At 30.6% G+C, this 18,654-nt stretch overlaps 3 protein-coding genes across 3 annotated transcripts in view; all 3 read right to left on the reverse strand.

The window, feature by feature from the left end:
• Positions 1–6,875, reverse strand: part of LOTGIDRAFT_239234 (hypothetical protein) — a gene marked incomplete at both ends in the record, with an annotated part of 28,034 nt that extends 21,159 nt beyond the window's left edge. The window contains 9 exons of the mRNA XM_009054331.1: positions 3,777–4,051; positions 4,394–4,514; positions 4,607–4,887; positions 5,105–5,167; positions 5,343–5,481; positions 5,621–5,898; positions 6,021–6,104; positions 6,339–6,416; positions 6,518–6,875. Of these exons, the coding sequence (XP_009052579.1) occupies positions 3,777–4,051; positions 4,394–4,514; positions 4,607–4,887; positions 5,105–5,167; positions 5,343–5,481; positions 5,621–5,898; positions 6,021–6,104; positions 6,339–6,416; positions 6,518–6,875 (1,677 nt within the window). The remainder of the gene's footprint in view (positions 1–3,776; positions 4,052–4,393; positions 4,515–4,606; positions 4,888–5,104; positions 5,168–5,342; positions 5,482–5,620; positions 5,899–6,020; positions 6,105–6,338; positions 6,417–6,517) is intronic.
• An 8,071-nt stretch (positions 6,876–14,946) lies between these two features.
• LOTGIDRAFT_68388 (hypothetical protein) lies at positions 14,947–17,234 on the reverse strand (the record flags this gene model as incomplete). The annotated part of the gene is made up of 3 exons (XM_009054329.1): positions 14,947–15,059; positions 15,290–15,412; positions 17,075–17,234. Coding segments are annotated over 3 exons (396 nt in total), but the record flags the coding sequence as incomplete, so codon positions are not given.
• Positions 17,235–17,809: 575 nt separating this feature from the next.
• On the reverse strand, positions 17,810–18,434 carry LOTGIDRAFT_69638 (hypothetical protein; the record flags this gene model as incomplete). Its single annotated transcript, XM_009054330.1, has 3 exons — positions 17,810–17,886; positions 18,130–18,239; positions 18,403–18,434. Coding segments are annotated over 3 exons (219 nt in total), but the record flags the coding sequence as incomplete, so codon positions are not given.
• Positions 18,435–18,654: the final 220 nt, after the last annotated feature.

Here is an 18,654-nt window from a genome sequence, read left to right on the forward strand (position 1 = left end):
TCTTATTGCAGCATTAAATTGAAGCAAGTTGTCACCTAGCAAGATACGCCCTATTACCTTTATTTTACTAAAACTTTCAGTATATCAAGGGCCGTTGTCAAAATATGTCACACTATACCAAAAATCTCATTTGTCGAAGATATTGTTGATTTAAACCTACACACAAAATTTCATAAAATTCTGAAATAAACTCAATCACATTTTCAAGCCACATTTAAATCGGATGGAAACTGTGGCCTTGAGTTCACAAGCAACATGTAAGTTAATTTCAGTGTATCAAGGGTTGAAACTCCCTCATCAATTGTTGAATTCCTACCAAAATTAAAACTTGTTCAAGATTTCATTTATAAAACCCTATAAACCCAATTTATTAAAAACATATAAAATCCGCCGCCTCTTTTGTGTTCACAAGCTACAATTAACAAAATTTCATTGCAGTCAAACTTTATCGAATCGTACACAAATTTGAACTTGTCCACGATATCATGGATATATAAACCGGCACAACAAATTCAAAATTGACCAAGATCTCATTGTTACAGATGATCACACCAAGTTTCATTAAAATCAGTTAAATAAAAACTGTAGTCTCTATTGTGTTTGCAAGAAATTTTGACAGACGGACCAATGGACACAAGTGACAGCAATATAAACATCCATATTTTTATGTGGCTTTAAATAATAAAACTTCTGTCAAAATAAACCATTTATTCCTCCAACATTTTGTGTGTCTAAAAAAAGACTTCCTCAGGGAGTCCAAAGCCAAAACAAGCATTTACTTCTTTGCAGTGCGTTCTTTGAACTACTTCTGGTCACTTCTGGTCACGCTCCCCAGCCAAAACTGCACATGTCACACATTGTCTGACACTATTATTTCTTATACTTTGCGTGTCGCTACTGTTTAAATGTAAAATGACGCATTTTCTTCCAACCGGAAATGACGTATGACGTTAAACATTCATTACGTATTTCGAATTACTGCTCTAATTGTGCATCTATTTTGACCGTAATTTTTATTTTGTTCATTACTTTAAACCAATGACTAAAAGATAGCACTTTATAAAATTTCAGATTTTGACTTTTGTCGCTGACTTTTTTTGTTTTAATTTTAGCGTTTTTTTCAACTTCTACAATTTTATTTCAATCGGTCTAAAAATTTAATAGAAGATAAGCATTTTGATTCCTGACAAACATCTATTTTCAAAATTTCGATATCACTTCCGGTTTTGACGTCATTCGCCTCTAAACCTAAAATTTCAACTTCCGGAATTTTATAGGTATTTGAAAAATTCTTTTTGAAATTAGTTAAAATTGTCCCTATAACAATTTTGGAATGAAAAAATTTGAACCGGAAGTAACGTGTTAGACGCCATCTTGATGTGACCAATTTTTATAAAAATCGATATTAAGCTTCAGGGGTAAATCTGATTTGTATGATTTTGGTGTCTAAAGAATCTGCAATCGATTGCAAACAAAACTTAGGAATCCGATTTTTGAATTTTGGATTCGTATATTTTTTATTTCCAGTTTTATGTTTTCAGTAATTGTCAAAAATATTAAGGCTCATATCTAGTGACTTTGACCTTTGGTGACCTTGTGACCTGAACAAAAGTTGTTGCCCCCTACGAGATATATCCGATGATATCCTCACTTTTGTTGTGCATCGTTAACTTCCGGTTCTTCAGAATCACGATTTTTAACTTTGAAGAGATCTGTCACGTGACCTAATTAACATACGACAAATATTCTTATATATTCTTTGAGTGCATAAAATCTCCTTTTTGGTGACATATCACACTTGATATTTTGATCAAAATTGCAGGTTTAAAAATCGAAAATTTTGTACTGACTTCTATAGTAACTGTGCGTAAAATCACGGTGTCTATAATTTATCGACAGTCACCGTTGCCCTAAAAAAAAGTTTAACTACGAATATCTCATGATCTAATGATTGTAAAGACTTGAAATTTTGAACATTATTTAACAATGTACAGACAAATTAAAATTTTTGAAGTGGGCGTGGCACATCCGGTGGGCATTTACCTTTACCTGAAATATTTGCAATTGGTATAACTCTCATAGTTTTCAATTGTCACCCTAGAAATTTTGCATGAAAATAGATCACTGCTTAGAACAATTTGTGATAAGATTACAGTTGTTTGTATTCTTTACTTTAAAAAAGGGAATAGGTTTAACAATTTTATAAATTTTCATTTTTGATCTTTAACATGAATGACCTTGACCTTTGCATGGTCAAAGGTCATTGACTAAGGATGACCATTCTTACTTTGATCTTTTATGTCCGATATATACTTCCGGTTTTGCAGACGTCCGAAAACAGCAATTTTCGAAACTTCAAAGGCTCATATTACTTTTATTTAACCTTTGTTGACCTTTTGACCTGAACAAAGGTTGTTGCCCATTACGAGATATATCCGATAATATTTTCACTTTTGTCGTGCTCCGTTAACTTCCGGTTCTACAGCCAATTGAAAATCGCGATTTTTAACTTTAAAAAAAGGTCTATCACGTGACCTAATTTACATAAGCGAAAATTTATCTTTTGTTCTTATTACACGCAATCTATTCTTTCAAATGATATATAACACTTGTTATTTTGATTAAAATTGAATTTGAAAATTTTGTATTGACTTCTATAGTAACTTTGCGTAATTTTAACGGTTTCTATAATCCACCGACAGTCACCGTTGCCTTAAAAAAACTTTTAACTACGAATATCTCATGATCTAATGATTGTAAACACTTGACATTTTGAACATTATTTGACATTGACATTGACATTATTACAGACAACACAAAATTTTTGCAGTGGGCGTGGCAAATCAGGGTTACTTTTACCTTTACCTTAAATAATTCAAATTGTTATAACTCGAAAAGTTTGCATTTTTCACCATCGAAATTTTACAAAAAATGAAAGCACTATTTGGGACAATATCTGATAGAGTTACATTTTGTTTAGGCCTTTTACTTTAAAAAAGGGAATAGGATTTACAATTTATAAAATTTTGATATTTTGACCATTTACATGCATAATCTTGGTCTTTAGAAGGTCAAAGGTTATTGATCTACGATGTCCATTCATACTTTTATCTTTGATGTCCGACATATATTTTCGCTTTTACAAACGTCCCAAAACAGCAATTTTCAACACTTTTAAGGCTTAAATTCTCTTTTATTTGACCTCTGTTGACCTCTTGGCCGAAACGCAAATTATTGTACCTTTCCAAAAATATTTTCATTTTTGTTGTGCGAATTGAACTTTTAACTTTACAGCTATTTGAAAATTCGACTTTTTACTACTGAATGTTAACACCTTTTAGTACCGAATGGTATCAAATTCATGCGTCTTTTCACTACCGAACGGTAAACGGTTTAAACGATTTTTTCTACTATTGAACGTTTACATGCTTTTCTTTCCGGTAAGAAATCCCATTGTGACTTTAAAATGCAACGTTTTATCGATGTATCAGGTTGGATGCGCACTGCTTCGGTTCCGTTATAACGGTTCTAGTTTTAATTGTGTTGGTTTTGGACTACCTGTGTGTTTTTAGTCACGAAACGATGAATAAATGGTTTATTTTGACAGAAGTTTGATTATTTAAAGCCTCATATTTTTATCTGTCCTAGCATCATAGTTTTTTACAACTGAGATCACCATTAATTATCTTCATGATTGGTTCTGTTCAATTCTCATTTTTATTTGGAATTTACATATGGGTGTACAAAAGCCAATTTAATTGATAGTTTATACTTACATCACCAGTTTGAGGTGCTTCACTTAAACTGTCATCAATATATACAGCTATACTCTTAACATTTTCAGCATCAAGTAATGTGACTGATTTCACTTCAACATCATCTTCAGAATCAGCAAGCAAATCTATTACAAATTCTGGTGCAGTTCCAGCATTGTATGTAGCAGGGTTATCTCCGGGTCTAAGATCTTCTACATCACTTACACCAGCAGAAGTAATGCTTCTTGTAGGAATATAAGCTGGATCACTCATACCTTCTTCATCAGTACAGATACCTTAAAATAGATGGTAAATGTTTTAGAATATTGGTCTAAAAAGGTAAACTAAAGTGAAGACAAAAAGAGATCATGAACTACTTTGACAACTACTATTGGTATTTAAAGATAGACAAAGATTATTAAACTTCACTCATTAAGTAGCCTACATAATATAAAAACATATAATTCTCACTTGTGCCAGTTGTGGTTATTCCAGGTAATGGGTGAGTTTCTGAAATGGAAGAAAAATCTATGTACTATTATCAAAATTATTCATTTGTACCTCATATACAAAATTTCTTTAAATATTGTTAACAGAATTGTCACCTACAATTTAAAAGAAATGTAAACTGCAATTACCTTCAAAACAGGCATGGATTTTCAATTTAATTTCAACTGGATTGTCTGGATTATCAGGTATAACAAGAATTTTGATTTTGGATGTATCAACTCCATCAGGTAATACTTTCTTTGTTAATGTCTAAAACACAGTTCAGAGAATTAATAACTCATCACCAACAAGATAAAAACATAACAACAACAACAATATAAAAAACAATAATATTCATATACATAATCCTTTTGAGTATCATCATATACAAACACTTTTATTGACTTAACATTATCAGTATTAATAGCTTCAACATCACTAAGAGGAACTGGATTATCATCTGGTGACAGGCGGACTGTAATGTTAACTCCCTCACTTGGTACATTAGGAATCTTATAAGGAGTTGATGAAGTTGGTCTTAAGTTCTCAGGATTATCTGATGATGGGGAGTCAGCTGGTTGCTGTAGATAACTAGCAGGAAGTAATTGTGGGTTTTCCATTCCAGCGACCTTGGTACATGGTGCTATAAAAGAAATTAATAGACATGATTATTGCAAATTACCAACTACTATAACTACTAACAACTACCTAGTTTGAGATATCAGATTAAGCTTGAAGCAAACATAAATTGGTCATCAACCAACCAACCATGATTATTGCAGCCATGATAAACAACTCTTCAACTTATAGCATATTGAATGTTATTGCAGATATTGATCATCTTAAAACCATAAGCTTACTTGATGTAGTTCCAGGACCAACTGTAGTGCCAACAGTAGTTGAAACACCAGGTCCAGTAGTTTCTGAAATGAAATAATAGAGAACAGATATAAACTAAAACAATCAACACCAAATTATACAAGAGAAATTCTGTTGTTAGTGCTCTTATGGGACTTTGTAATTTCAAAATGAATTCCCATAAAAAAAATTTAGACAATGCAATAGATACAAAAAATACAACTTGAACATTTTACTTACCTACAAAACAGGCTTTAACTTCTAATGCACCAGTAGTGGTAACTGGTAAATTATTACCTACTGGAGTTAATGTAATTTTAACCTTATCACCTCGAACATCATTAGGGAAAATAACACTAGCTATATTTCCAACAACAGTCTGTAATAATTCAGTCAAAAGATTTAGTAAATAAACAGTTACAAAAGGTGTAATAATCCTCTCAAACAAAATGCAATCATACTGTTATTAAAAACTTTATTATAATATAAAATAATAAATGATACATGTTAAAACTTACTTCAGTTACGCTATCACCAGTCTTTTCAGTATCATCAGAAGCAATTGGTGTAACAGTAATTGAAGCAACATTTGTTACAGGAACAGTTACACTTCCAATTTCAACTTCACTGTTAGATGTTGGTGTCAGATTTATTACAATTTCTGGGATCTGTCCAGCAGGGAAAGATGCACCACCATCTCTAATTTGAGTTACGTCAACACTAGGTGATGTAGGTGAAGTGATACTTGAATCAGGTATTATTTGTGCATCTTTCATACCATCTGTTTCAGTACATTCTGTCAAATACAATTATGAAATGTTAATGGGGCAGTATGGCAAAATATCATGATGATATAGAAATATATGTTCTAAGTGTAGTGTACATATCAAATTTATATTTCTTATGAAAATAATTTACCTGATGTTCCAGATGTTGTAGGTACTAATGGTGGTGTTGGTTGTGGTTCTTCTGTTGCTGATGTTTCAGATGGTCCTTGTGTTTCTATCAATAGATAAAGAATATGAAATGGCAGAACTGAAAAATGGGTGACCAGTAAAACATGAATTCATGCATTATCATCTTTGAACAAGATATCTATACATTTGCATTTAAATGTGATCAAAACAATATTTTGAAGTAAATCTTCAAGTGGACATAAATAAAACTTTCTTCAGTAAATTGAAACTAAGTCAATATGAATCGATCATTTCAGCAAAAATATTCACAAAATATTACCTTCAAAACAGGCATGGATTTTCAATTTAATTTCAACTGGATTGTCTGGATTATCAGTAATACTTTCTTTGTTAATGTCTAAAACACAGTTCAGAGAATTAATAACTCATCACCAACAAGATAAAAACATAACAACAACAACAATATAAAAAACAATAATATTCATAAAACAAAACAACTTACAGAGCCAGTTACTTCTTCTATTGGTACATAATCCTTTTGAGTATCATCATATACAAACACTTTTATTGACTTAACATTATCAGTATTAATAGCTTCAACATCACTAAGAGGAACAGGATTACCATCTGGTGACAGGCGGACTGTAATGTTAACTCCCTCACTTGGTACATTAGGAATATTATAAGGAGTTGATGAAGTTGGTCTTAAGTTCTCAGGATTATCTGATGATGGTGAGTCAGCAGGTTGCTGTAGATAACTAGCAGGAAGTAATTGTGGTTTGTCCATTCCAGCGACTCTCTCGCATGGTGCTGTAAAAGATTTTGAAAATAATACTTTATCTTCAGAAGAACCCATTTTGAAATCTGATACAATGTAACTATAACTCTGTTTTTAATTTTGTAACTGCCTCTTACGGCAATATTTACTACAACTTATAATAAATACAAAAAACAGACATTTTTGGCATCATTACTTTACGAATTTTCTTTAATGAAATCACTAAATAACTATAAAATAAAAATGAAACATGTAACATGCAAATATCACAATAGAATTTATTCAGTTGAGTCCTGGGTTCAATTTAATCATCACAGTTTGCGAGATCTATATTAGCCAAACTTAACTCTCTATAACCTTAAGGAATTGCATAATGGACATAATTAATCTAAACTAGAATACTGTCAACTGCTATAAGGTGTGAATCAATATTTAACTTGATTGGCTAAAAAGTGAAATTGGGTGTGATAATTGCTAATCAAATTTTCTAAATTGAACAAAATTTTCTCCAAAAATATTCTATAGTTCATGGCTTAATTTATGTCAACTTGTCAATTATATTTATCTGCTGTCAAATCAATTATTATCATAGTCATCAAACTTCGTTGATTTGTTCTTAGATCAATATACATAGGACTATGAATTTATGGTTTCAAATTATTTTCTTAAAATTATTTTTATCACATCATACTCTTTTTTTATACACTCAGATTTTCATGATTATCAATGAGTTTATTTGTCATTTTATATATTTGAAATGATTAACTGCAATGTAAGAACCTATAATTCCTAATTCTTTTCCTTACTATTTCTACAGTTTTTATTAACTGAATTACCTGGTTATTATCAAACCATTGTCCCCTTAAATCTAATGTTACACTTCATAGTTTTATGGTGTTTCATTCTTAATGAGGACATGAATCTGTCAAGTATCTAAAAATCAATTTAGCAATATAGTTCCAATGATATTCATGAATCCATAGTTATAACACTATTAATCTATTTACATCAAAAGTTAATTTCTTTATAAATTAAATATTTTCATCATCTTGGTTACGATATTGAACCGTCAGTGCTTGGCTTGACAACTATGAATGTTTTTATTGAAAACTAAGTCAACTAACCTTGACCTTTGACCTTATTGTTCCAATAACCAATCATTGATTAGCTCATTTGTCAAAACCACTCTAAGCTAATTATTGGCATGCCGCCATTATGTAAACAAGCAACGCTTCCTAAGACTGAATTTTATTCATAAAATAAACCTCTCCAAACAATCTTTGCCTAGCTTTTGACCACCACAAAAATAAAATGTTATCCATACTAATTTCTGAAGAGTGTGCAAAAAACAAAGCAAGATATTTCTATACTTTGCCACTTTTGGTATATTCAAAGACACAAAATTATTTATTAAAAATCACGTCTGATGAAATGAAACTGCAGCCTCTACCAGAATACGATTATAAACTTACATGGAGTAGTTGCAGGTGAAGCTGTACTTGGTGCAAGTGTTGGTGATAATCCTGTTCCAAGGGTCTCTATAACAATGATTTAAAAATAACATTTACACCACATTTCAATAATATATAAACAGTTACAATGATGATAGAATTAATCTCAAAGCCCTTTTTCTAATATTAGATATGTTTCATCTTCCTTTTCCTTTCCTAATACAATGAGGGAATAATAACAATGATAATAAGCCTAGAATTCTTTTCAATACTGTAGAAGAATGTCCAAAAGGCTTGTGTGCTCTATCTAGTGGCAAGTGATAGAGATAGTTAAATGGTATTGGGTAACTATTTTCTTAATTAAGCTGATGCTTTTTGAAGCACCTTGCTTCAGCAGTCTAAAGGTGAAAAACTGGTAAATCTAAGATATTTTGGGTTTCTTAAAAAGAGATAATTGAAATTTCTTACCTTCAAAACAAGCTAGAACACTGAGTTGAAATGAAACTGGATTGCCTAAATCACTTCCATTAACTTCAACCTTTATTCTACCTGCATTTGTATCAGCTGGGAATTCAATCTTTGGATTTCCATTTTTTCCAGAAGGATCAGACTAGAATATAAATATGTTAGGAATACATTCTACTCTTTGAAAAATATTTCCTATGAAAACTTCTCTCATGGAACATTAAAGAAGTTGGGAATGTATTTGACAAGTTTATAATTTTAGTTTTTGGAAGATAAAACAATAAGCAAGCTGCTTTTAATATATACAATTTCATAAAGATCTTCTCAAGAAAAAAAAAGTTTCTTCACTTATGAAATTCATTCTATAACACTAAACTAGATACAAATTATATTTCTTACTTCACTGGATTGTGGCAATTCTGTCGAATCTCCATTTGTATCAACTGAAAACACTTTAAAGGATTGGACATTTACTGCACCAACAAGTTCCACAGATTTAAGTTCAACAGAATCATCACTTGTTGGTGTTAAATCTAGCACTATTGATGGTGTTGAGCCAGCTGGAAATGTTGCTGGTTCTTGTCCTGATCCTGGTCTAAGATTCTCCTTTACTTCATCATTAATTCCTACTGCTGTGATACTTGATGATGGTATAACTTGTGGATTGTCCATACCATTCAATGACACGCATTGTTCTACAAATATATTAAATTTCATTATGAACTAGTGTACATGTATTCATTAAACATTTTCTTCTTTTCCAGTTCTTAATTCTTCCTGTCACTCAAAAACTATAATATCAAATCAAACTTAAAATATTAAAAAACAAATGAAAAGTCATAACTTACCTTCAGTGCTACCTCCAGTAGTTGGTGGTTGTGTTGGAGCAATTGGTGGTGTTTCAACTGGGCCTTCAGTTGCTGATGTTCCAGCAGGTAATTGATGAGTTTCTGAAACAATATGAAATATCACATTGATTATATGAAAAATATGTGTTTCTAAGCAGTTTTTTTTCTACAAGTATAAATAGAAAAAAATTGTCCTCTTACTCAAGCAAAAGAGACTACTATGTTCAGCAGAAACAAAATGTTGCAAATTACTTTATTGTATATTCTAAATCAATTACCTTCGAAACAAGCCTTGACTTCAACTTTAACTGTAATATTTTCAGTTGCACTGATAGGGGTGACCTCAATTCTAATCTTAGTAACAAGAACTCCACTTGGATATGTTAAGATACCAGTTGTACTTTCAGGCTGTAAACATCAATTTAAAGATTTAATTTAAAGATAGTAGTGACACATTGTACCATGCATCAATTCAATGAGCAGACATCTCCATGGCAACACAAAGACAGCAGGGAAGAAATTATTCTGGATTCAGTTTCAGAATGTTTTTTGTTTTTTAGGATCATTTGACACAGGAGAAAAAAAGATAAAAGCATGTACCTGTCCTGAAGTTGTTGGAATAGGTTCATACTGTTGAGTATCATTATTAAACCTTAGAACACGAACAGATTGTACATTAGCTTTTACTGGTAGAGAAATTTCAGCTAAATCAACTGGTTTATCATCAGATACAGTGATATCTATTGCAGTGGGTTCTGCAGATGCAGGAACATTAAATGGTGGAGTATTTCCAGGTCTCAGATTTTCTGAATCATCAGTTAATCCAGATTCTTGTGGTTGCTTAAGGAAATCTGAAGGTATGATCGTTGGATCTTCCATACCATTACTCTCTGCACAAGGTTCTGAAAATAAGTCAAGTGAAAAGTTCTATATCTAAGCCTTGTTAGTATTTACAATATGTGTAGGTGCAATAGTAATACCAAATGATTTCTTAATTAAAGAAATAAGTAAAACATACACTGAATTGAACTGAAATTTGGTAATGATAAACTAAATTTTTCCATTTTTTTCACTTCTGAAGAGCTGAAAACTAACTTTCATAATACCCTAAAATCCCCTTGACTATGATTTATAGAATGATAGAAAAACTACTTACCAGGTGTTGTTGGTGCAGGTGTAGTCGTACCTGAAATAAATACATGACTTGCTTAGAAATTACCAATATAAAAGGTTTTGGTAGTGTTAATATCACACATAATAAATTCTGCTGAATATACTCCGACAGAAAGTGAAATATTTATCAAATTCAATATAGCGTAAATTTTTTATACAGAGAAAAATGATATATCTTTTGTATGATGCAATGAATGTATTCTGAAATCAGTTTATCTACTGATATAAAGTAGTTTATAAACTTGTATTTCAGATTTTATCATACAATGCAGAAAAATGAAAAGTGCAATTCAACATCATAGTTAAAAGAATAGCACATGAAATTATAAAGGTACTAAAAGCTTTTCTGTTGATAATATGTGTTATATATTGCAGTGTATTGAAACACTTAATTCTAGTTTTGTGAATAATGGGTACCAATTAAGTGGCAGTTAAAGTAAGGACTATAAATAAATCAAAAATACAATTTGACGTAATTGCCCACAGGTTTAATGTTTTATAAATATTAAGCCCACATTAAAAGAGAAATGCACATTTATGTCATTCATATGAATTAAAAGTATTAGATTTTTTTCAGTGAAATATAGTCACTTTGTGACAAATTCAAATTCTTTATAAGCCTAATCACAAAGAAACTGTTCTTTCATGTGAATGTTATCAATGTGACTTAAAAAACACAACTAGTATTCTTACTAGGCCAAAGAATACTCTACTTACAATCTCTTTCATCTTCATTATCACCACAGTCATCCTTACCATCACATACTTTATCAACACTAATACAGGTCATAGTATTGATACAAAAATATTGATCATCACTACATGGTGCACTAGTAGTGGCTGAAAAACACCAATTTAGGTTCACCCACATGGTAAATAGGGTACAGGTGTTTAATATGTAAATATTTGAAAAAACTTTGAACAGTAAAAATGTTAAAAATATCTGAATTTTGGTATACTTCTTGCAGTATCTAAGTTTTCTTACAAGAATAAGTGTATCAACAGCTAATCAAGTTTATTAGTTGTATGTCTTCAAAAACAAATTTGACATGAGAATAAGATTCCTGTTGGACTTCAACTAGAAATATATATATGTTTTAAAACCATAATCATTTCTAGCTGCAATGTCATTTTCAATTTCTTGTTTTAAAGTATGTTACATGACAATACTTCTTGAATACAAACTCCTTAGGATCTAGGAAAGAAAGGCAAATATTTCCACAATTTCCCTCCACTAAATTTACCACAGAAGCATTGCCTCTTAATTCTAAAGAAAATCCCACATTTAACTTCATTCACTATATATTTTGTTTAAATTACAGATTGCAAATCTGAATGTTTTTTTCTACAGGTGATTCCAATGTATAGAATTAAAAAGTAGAAAAGTCCAAAAAGTCCAAAATAGATAATAAAATTTGGCTTGAATGAAGTCAGTGTCAGTTGGTAACAGAATATTGCCCACTAAATTATCAAATTTTTCCTTACTTGGTGCTTCAGTAGTAGTGCTTGTTGTAGTTACTATAAAAAATATTAAATTCTAGTGTAAATTATGAGATGAAAATTAAAAAAATAGCCAGTCTAAACACATGTTTTTTTATGCAGATCAAAGCATTGATGTCATAGAAAAGGGCATCATAATTTTCATCTTACATGGTCAAAAGTAACATGAAATATGGTAAAGATCAGCAAGGGCAAACACACTTAATATAACATTTGATATAAAAACAGATAAAATAACAGACTGATAGATTAAAATTTCACACAATAGCCAATATAATCTATTGATAATTGAGCAATGTCTTGTTTCAGTTCTGAAAATATCAGCTTCAGCCTCAGACTTGTATTTACTTTATAGTCTATAAACTACAACATCTTATTTTCTCTACTTACCACATGTAGGCATGTATTCATCTTCACATTCACCATTTACTTCTTGTCCACAATCACAGTTTCCATCACATGTCATATTCATTGATATACAGAACATTCTCTTTGTACAATAGAATTCTTCTGTTGAACAAGGTTCTGTTATAGCTGTAGTTGTAGCTGAAAGAAGACAAAGAAAAATCCTTTAAAAGATCTGTTGGCATGGATTGTTTTGACCAAATGGTACCTGAGTCAGTGAGTGATGAAACCTGGTTTGCAATCAACTGACTGAGCTACAGACTGTATAGCTATTGGACAGAATACTTAGTCTTAAAAGGTAACAGTCTGTCTGCTTTGGTCGCATGAAAGGTGGAAAAACAAATTGAAAAACAGAAAATTCCCAATGTCATCTTGTCATCAACGAAAGTTGATATCTGAATCAAACACAAAATAGAAAAGATTTATTTCTAAAAATGATTAGAACTCACGTTGTCCGGGTGTTGTTCCTTCTGAAAGAGCAAAAAATAAATCAAAATAAAACAAATAATCACTGGAATTGACCACAGTCAATTTTAATCTTTGCCATTTATTTCAGTCTAAAACAAGTTTTATATCACAATAACAAATACCAGCATGGTAAAAAACAACTGATTTTCGTAATGGTTCTATTTCTAATTTTAGCTTTTAGAAAACCTATTAACAAAAAGATTTGATATGGTATGAAATCTCACTAAGACATTAAACATTTGAACATACCAGAAGTGACTTCAGGAGTAGTTGTTTCTCCAGGAAGTGTAGTTGGTGGTGAGATTGTGGTTCCTGCAAAACAATGTTATATATTATCATCTGCAATAAAAACTTTCATTTCATATAGAATATTCTTCCAGTCAACTGCCTGCTCCCATTCAGTGAGTTTGCTTAATTTGCTCGTATGACATTAGTAATTTTTTTAAAAAGGTTGTATTAAAGTTGTCTGGTGATTATTGTTAATCTAAAACATTAGTATAAGCTTTAATCAATTTAGTATAGGGCCTTAAGTCACTAATTATATTTTCATACCAGTTTTACAAAATAAGACTCATGGATATGACTCAATATTTCAAATCAAAAACACTAAAGTAATTGTCAAGTTACCTCCTTCATAACAGGCAACCATTGAAACATTCCAAACACTAACGTTTGTAGCATTACTTTCTGGAGTGATAAATATACGGATTTTGCTCACTTCAAATCCACCTGGTGTACTGTATGTAGTAACATAATCTTTGTTTGGTTTAGGGTTTCTTGAATCCTGTTAATACATTATTTCATCAGAATAAGGCTTCATAATATGAGTTTAATACTTATCCTGACATTATAGGATGTATGAAACTGACATTAAAAATAAATACCACTATCTAAATACAATAAAAGAAAACAACTGCTACTATTTGATACAGATTAATTAGTTATATACAGTTTGACAATCTGAAAGATTTTACTGCTAATTCTTACAAGAATTCTTAAAATAATAGTAGAATTAAACTTACTGGTTTGATAAGAGCACCTTCGGGATTGGTGTATTCAATTGTAACAACAGCAGCATTTCTGACAGAAATACGGACATCAAATACTGTCCATGGTGTATCTGGTAGGGTGTTAACATCAAATTCCAAAGTAATCACTGATCCTGATGTAACAGTAGGGTTCCATATATCTGATACTCCTGAAGCTTGTCTTAATGCTGATGTGACAACAGATTGGACTGTATCATTAATACGTCCAGTAACTTGTAAATCACTTGTGGTAGCATCCAATTCAATCTTCTCACAGGGTGCAGCTAAAAACAAAGTAACAGAATTATTTGATTTTCTGATATACATGACACTTTAAAGAAGAACATATTATAATCATAATAGTGGCCACTTGAAATAGGAATAAAGAAGGTCTGATAATTTGATCAAATTCAAACTAGATATTTTTATAAGGAGCAAAATTTCATATTGTTTAGTTTCTAAAATAGCACTTTTTAAGCCAAAAAATAGGATTCCTGAAAGTAAACTTACTTGTAGAGGCACCAGATGGGGTTCCTAAAAACAAAAGGTTTAGATATTATCAATCATTTCATATGACATTAGTTTAGTCAAATATTTGTCAAACTATTGAATATCTTATAATTTCCTGTATAAAATACTCTTATTCATACTTGGACTTTCACTTCACAGGGTATATGTGATGTAGCAATCAAACACATGGTTTTCACATAGACAGACAAAAATTTGCATGTTCCAGAAATCATTTGAGCAGATGGAACTTCTTCTATCAAACATTAAAAGAATTCACAATAATATTGAAAATATTCATACCACAGTTGATTTCATCAGTTCCTTCACCACAATCATCATGTCCATCACACAATAGTTGTTTAGCAATACATTGTAGTGGAGTTAGAGAACACATAAATTCAGTGTCCTTACATTCTATAATAATAATAAAAACAAAATATCAATAATAATAACATTAATAGTTAAAATAATAAGCAATATTAGTAGAGTTAAACAACACATAACATTCTATAATAATAATAAGAAGAAAAATAATAATAATAATGACAATAATAATAATAAAGTAATAATAATTATAACATAATATAATTATTGTCGTTTTGACCAAAGGTACAAACTAAATAATATATATGATTTCTACTTACGTTTACAATTAAATTCATCAGAGAAATCTTGGCAATCATTGTGTCCATCACATTTAAATGCCATGGGTACACATCTTCCGTTATTACATGTAAATTCTTCTTCACTACATGTTCTAGTTTCACCTATAATATACAAATGAATGATAATGAAACCATTAGGATTAATAGAGTTACACAGAGAAAAAAGTAGTAAATAAAATAAGTAAAAATGTTCTCCAGGAAATTGCTATTTTTATTGTGTAATAAGTAAGATTATTATATAGAATAGAAATATCTGAGTAAAAATGAAACAAAAAAAAATGTTGATAAATATAAGAAATAATCAAGTACATACCACAATTGTATTCATCACTACCATCTTTGCAATTATTGATGCCATTACATAATTCTGTCATAGCAATACATTGTCCATCAACAACACATGTAAATTCATTTTCTAAACATTCTTTGGCTGAAATTGGTTGCATTGATAGGATTAGCAATGAAAAATTGTAACAATAGATTCCTTAATTTAAAACTGAGAAATTAGTTTGCCAATTAGGTGAACTGTTAATCATGACCCTACAGTATTTACTTAATCTTTCATGTTCACAAATCTGAGCATCAATATACAGTCCATTCTATTTGTAAGCTTTGTTATATTTTTATCATAAAATTTCTATTTAACTTCTTTACATTTATTTGAAATCAAAAAAAACAAATTTCTATAGCAAGATAGTAAAAGTCCAGGTACAAACTAATTTAATAACAATTTGATTACAATACACAAAACCTCTGACATCAGATCTAAATATTCAATATTTCATAAATTTAACAAATTCAGATTAAATCTGCTACTAGTGATGAATTGATTGAGCTCATTTAAGATAAAGAATTGAACCAGATTATAAGATGGTTGAGTTTATATTTATTGCAGAAAGAGTATATAGAATCTTCACTAGGTATCACAAGCACCATAAATTGTGAGTATCAAAAATATGTTTTATTTTTCTAAATTTTGGCAGTTGTTTATGCTGAATTCACTAAACATGAATAATATTGTGTGCCCCACTTCACTAAATCTGGTCTGATTCCCATGTCACAAATAAACAATAACAAGCAAAATAAAATATGCAGCAAAATAACAAAACATTTTGCAAAATCATATAGTTATTTGAATAACAGCATGAATAAAGATGCAGTTCTTAATCTCAAATCAAATAATTAAAAATAGCGTTCTCTAATATTAACTTTAGGAACAAAGCTTTCAATGGTGACTACTTTGTTACATTCAACTTAAATCTTGTCTATATAACCATTCTAAAAAATAGCATGATTTCCAAACCCAATCTAACTCTAACATTCAAACCAGGCCTGATGACTCGACAATATTCACTTCCATGAAAACACAGAATTTTTGTCACTTTTTTTAGCAGCCCTGATTTAATATGCACATTTGTAATGTCAATAGTTCTACAGTGACATTTGCATCAAATGTTGATAACCTATCTAGAAGCAACCCAATTTGTCATGAAACTCTTTTAAAACCATATGTTTTATTTAATCTTACCTTGTGTAGCTATACAATAAAATATTTTCAAAGGTTTAAAATATCTTGATAATAAGGTGTAACAATCAACTAAATACATTCTGATCAAAATACATATACATGCAAATCTTATATAGTTTGTTTTACTGTAAATGACTTTACTCATTCTACATCTGATATATTCATTGTAATCTTTACTATAGATGTTTGACTCTGACTGAATGAAGTCATAAAGAAACATTTCATTGTGTACTTACTGCAGTTGACCTCATCTGATCCATCTCGGCAATTAAAGATACCATTGCATAGATACTTCTTCTCAACACAAAGTCCATCATCAACACATTTAAATTCTTCAGCTGTACATTCTCGGCTACAATTACTACCATCACAACTAAACTGTCCATTTATACATGAACTGTAAACAAAATTAAAAGGTGAAAACTAATTAATTAGACTTAATGAAAAAAGTGCCATGATAAAAAAAAATTTAAACTATTTAACATTAGAAATGATGGATAAATATAGTCTGATACACACACAATTTTCATTAACTGAACCAAATTTAAATTGATACAATACGATTGTGACCATTGCATTAACTAAAAATACTGACTTACCAATTCATACATGATTGAACAATTTGTGATCCAGGTTCATATTTAACACCATCCAAGAAACATGGACAATCTGTTTGTGGCATACATTTGACTTCATTATTGGCAGTTACTAGAAGAAAACAATAACAATATCAATATTGAGTTCAAATAAACTATTTCCATTGTTAACCAATTTAAATAGCTAGAAAATATTATGCAGATAGAAGCAAAAACACTTTTTTCCTTTTGCACTAGAAATATATGTCTGTTTTACCTACTAATAAAAATAGAAAAATATTCTGCATCATAACACCTACCTTCTGTAACATATCCATCAGGACAAGAACAACCTTCCACACAGGACGTTTGGGTACAGAATGAACCATATTTGGTACCAAAGGGATCATCACATGTCTTAGGGCAAGGGGAACCACATGGTGTATATACACTACCATATTCACATTGAATTGCTGTCAAATAAGAAATAAATAAACATGAACAAAGATTCCATACTTTCAATCAACACAGATTCCTTCAACCATTCAACCAGTATCACTAGAACTTGTTTGTGTTTGGAATTCTTTGTGACTGAAATTCATGCAGCTAAATTTGGTGCTTTTATCTCTTGGAAAAACTGATGAGATGCAGACTTGCACATTGAAAACTTTTCCACAAACATCATGTCTTAGAAATAGTTTAAATTAAACACTTACGACAAAGTCTGTTGTGTCTCCATTTAGCTGGTTGACCAGCTCTATTACAGGCTTCAGCAAAATTACTGATAGCAGTACACAAACATTCACAATCACCTCCTCGGTCACAACTGAAGTACATATAACAAGCATGAATTATCTTAATGATATAAGTAAGGTATTAAAGTACTCCAAAAGGCTTGACAAAACTCAATCATGATTGGCCATGCTATCGATTACATCGATATAGAAACATCACAAAGTTAAACTGTTCAATCAAATTTGAAAACTTACCCGCATGCATCATACAAACATTCAGTGTAGTATTTTTGTACTTCATCAGCCAAAACATTTCGACAAGCCTCAAAGACAATACCCTTGGTAATTGTTTCACAAGAGCTTTCTGCCCACTTCTTTCTTGGACTGTAAGTTCCATTAACAGTCTAAAAACATCAAAAGTACTTCTAGATTAATCATTGATATATTGTATGTACATATAGAGCTGTTACAATTCGGCACTTTTCAAATACTTTGGTTTACAGGGGT

The sequence above is a fragment of the Lottia gigantea genome (genome assembly GCF_000327385.1).
Source record: "Lottia gigantea unplaced genomic scaffold LOTGIsca_213, whole genome shotgun sequence".
In the NCBI taxonomy this organism is placed as follows: domain Eukaryota; kingdom Metazoa; phylum Mollusca; class Gastropoda; family Lottiidae; genus Lottia; species Lottia gigantea.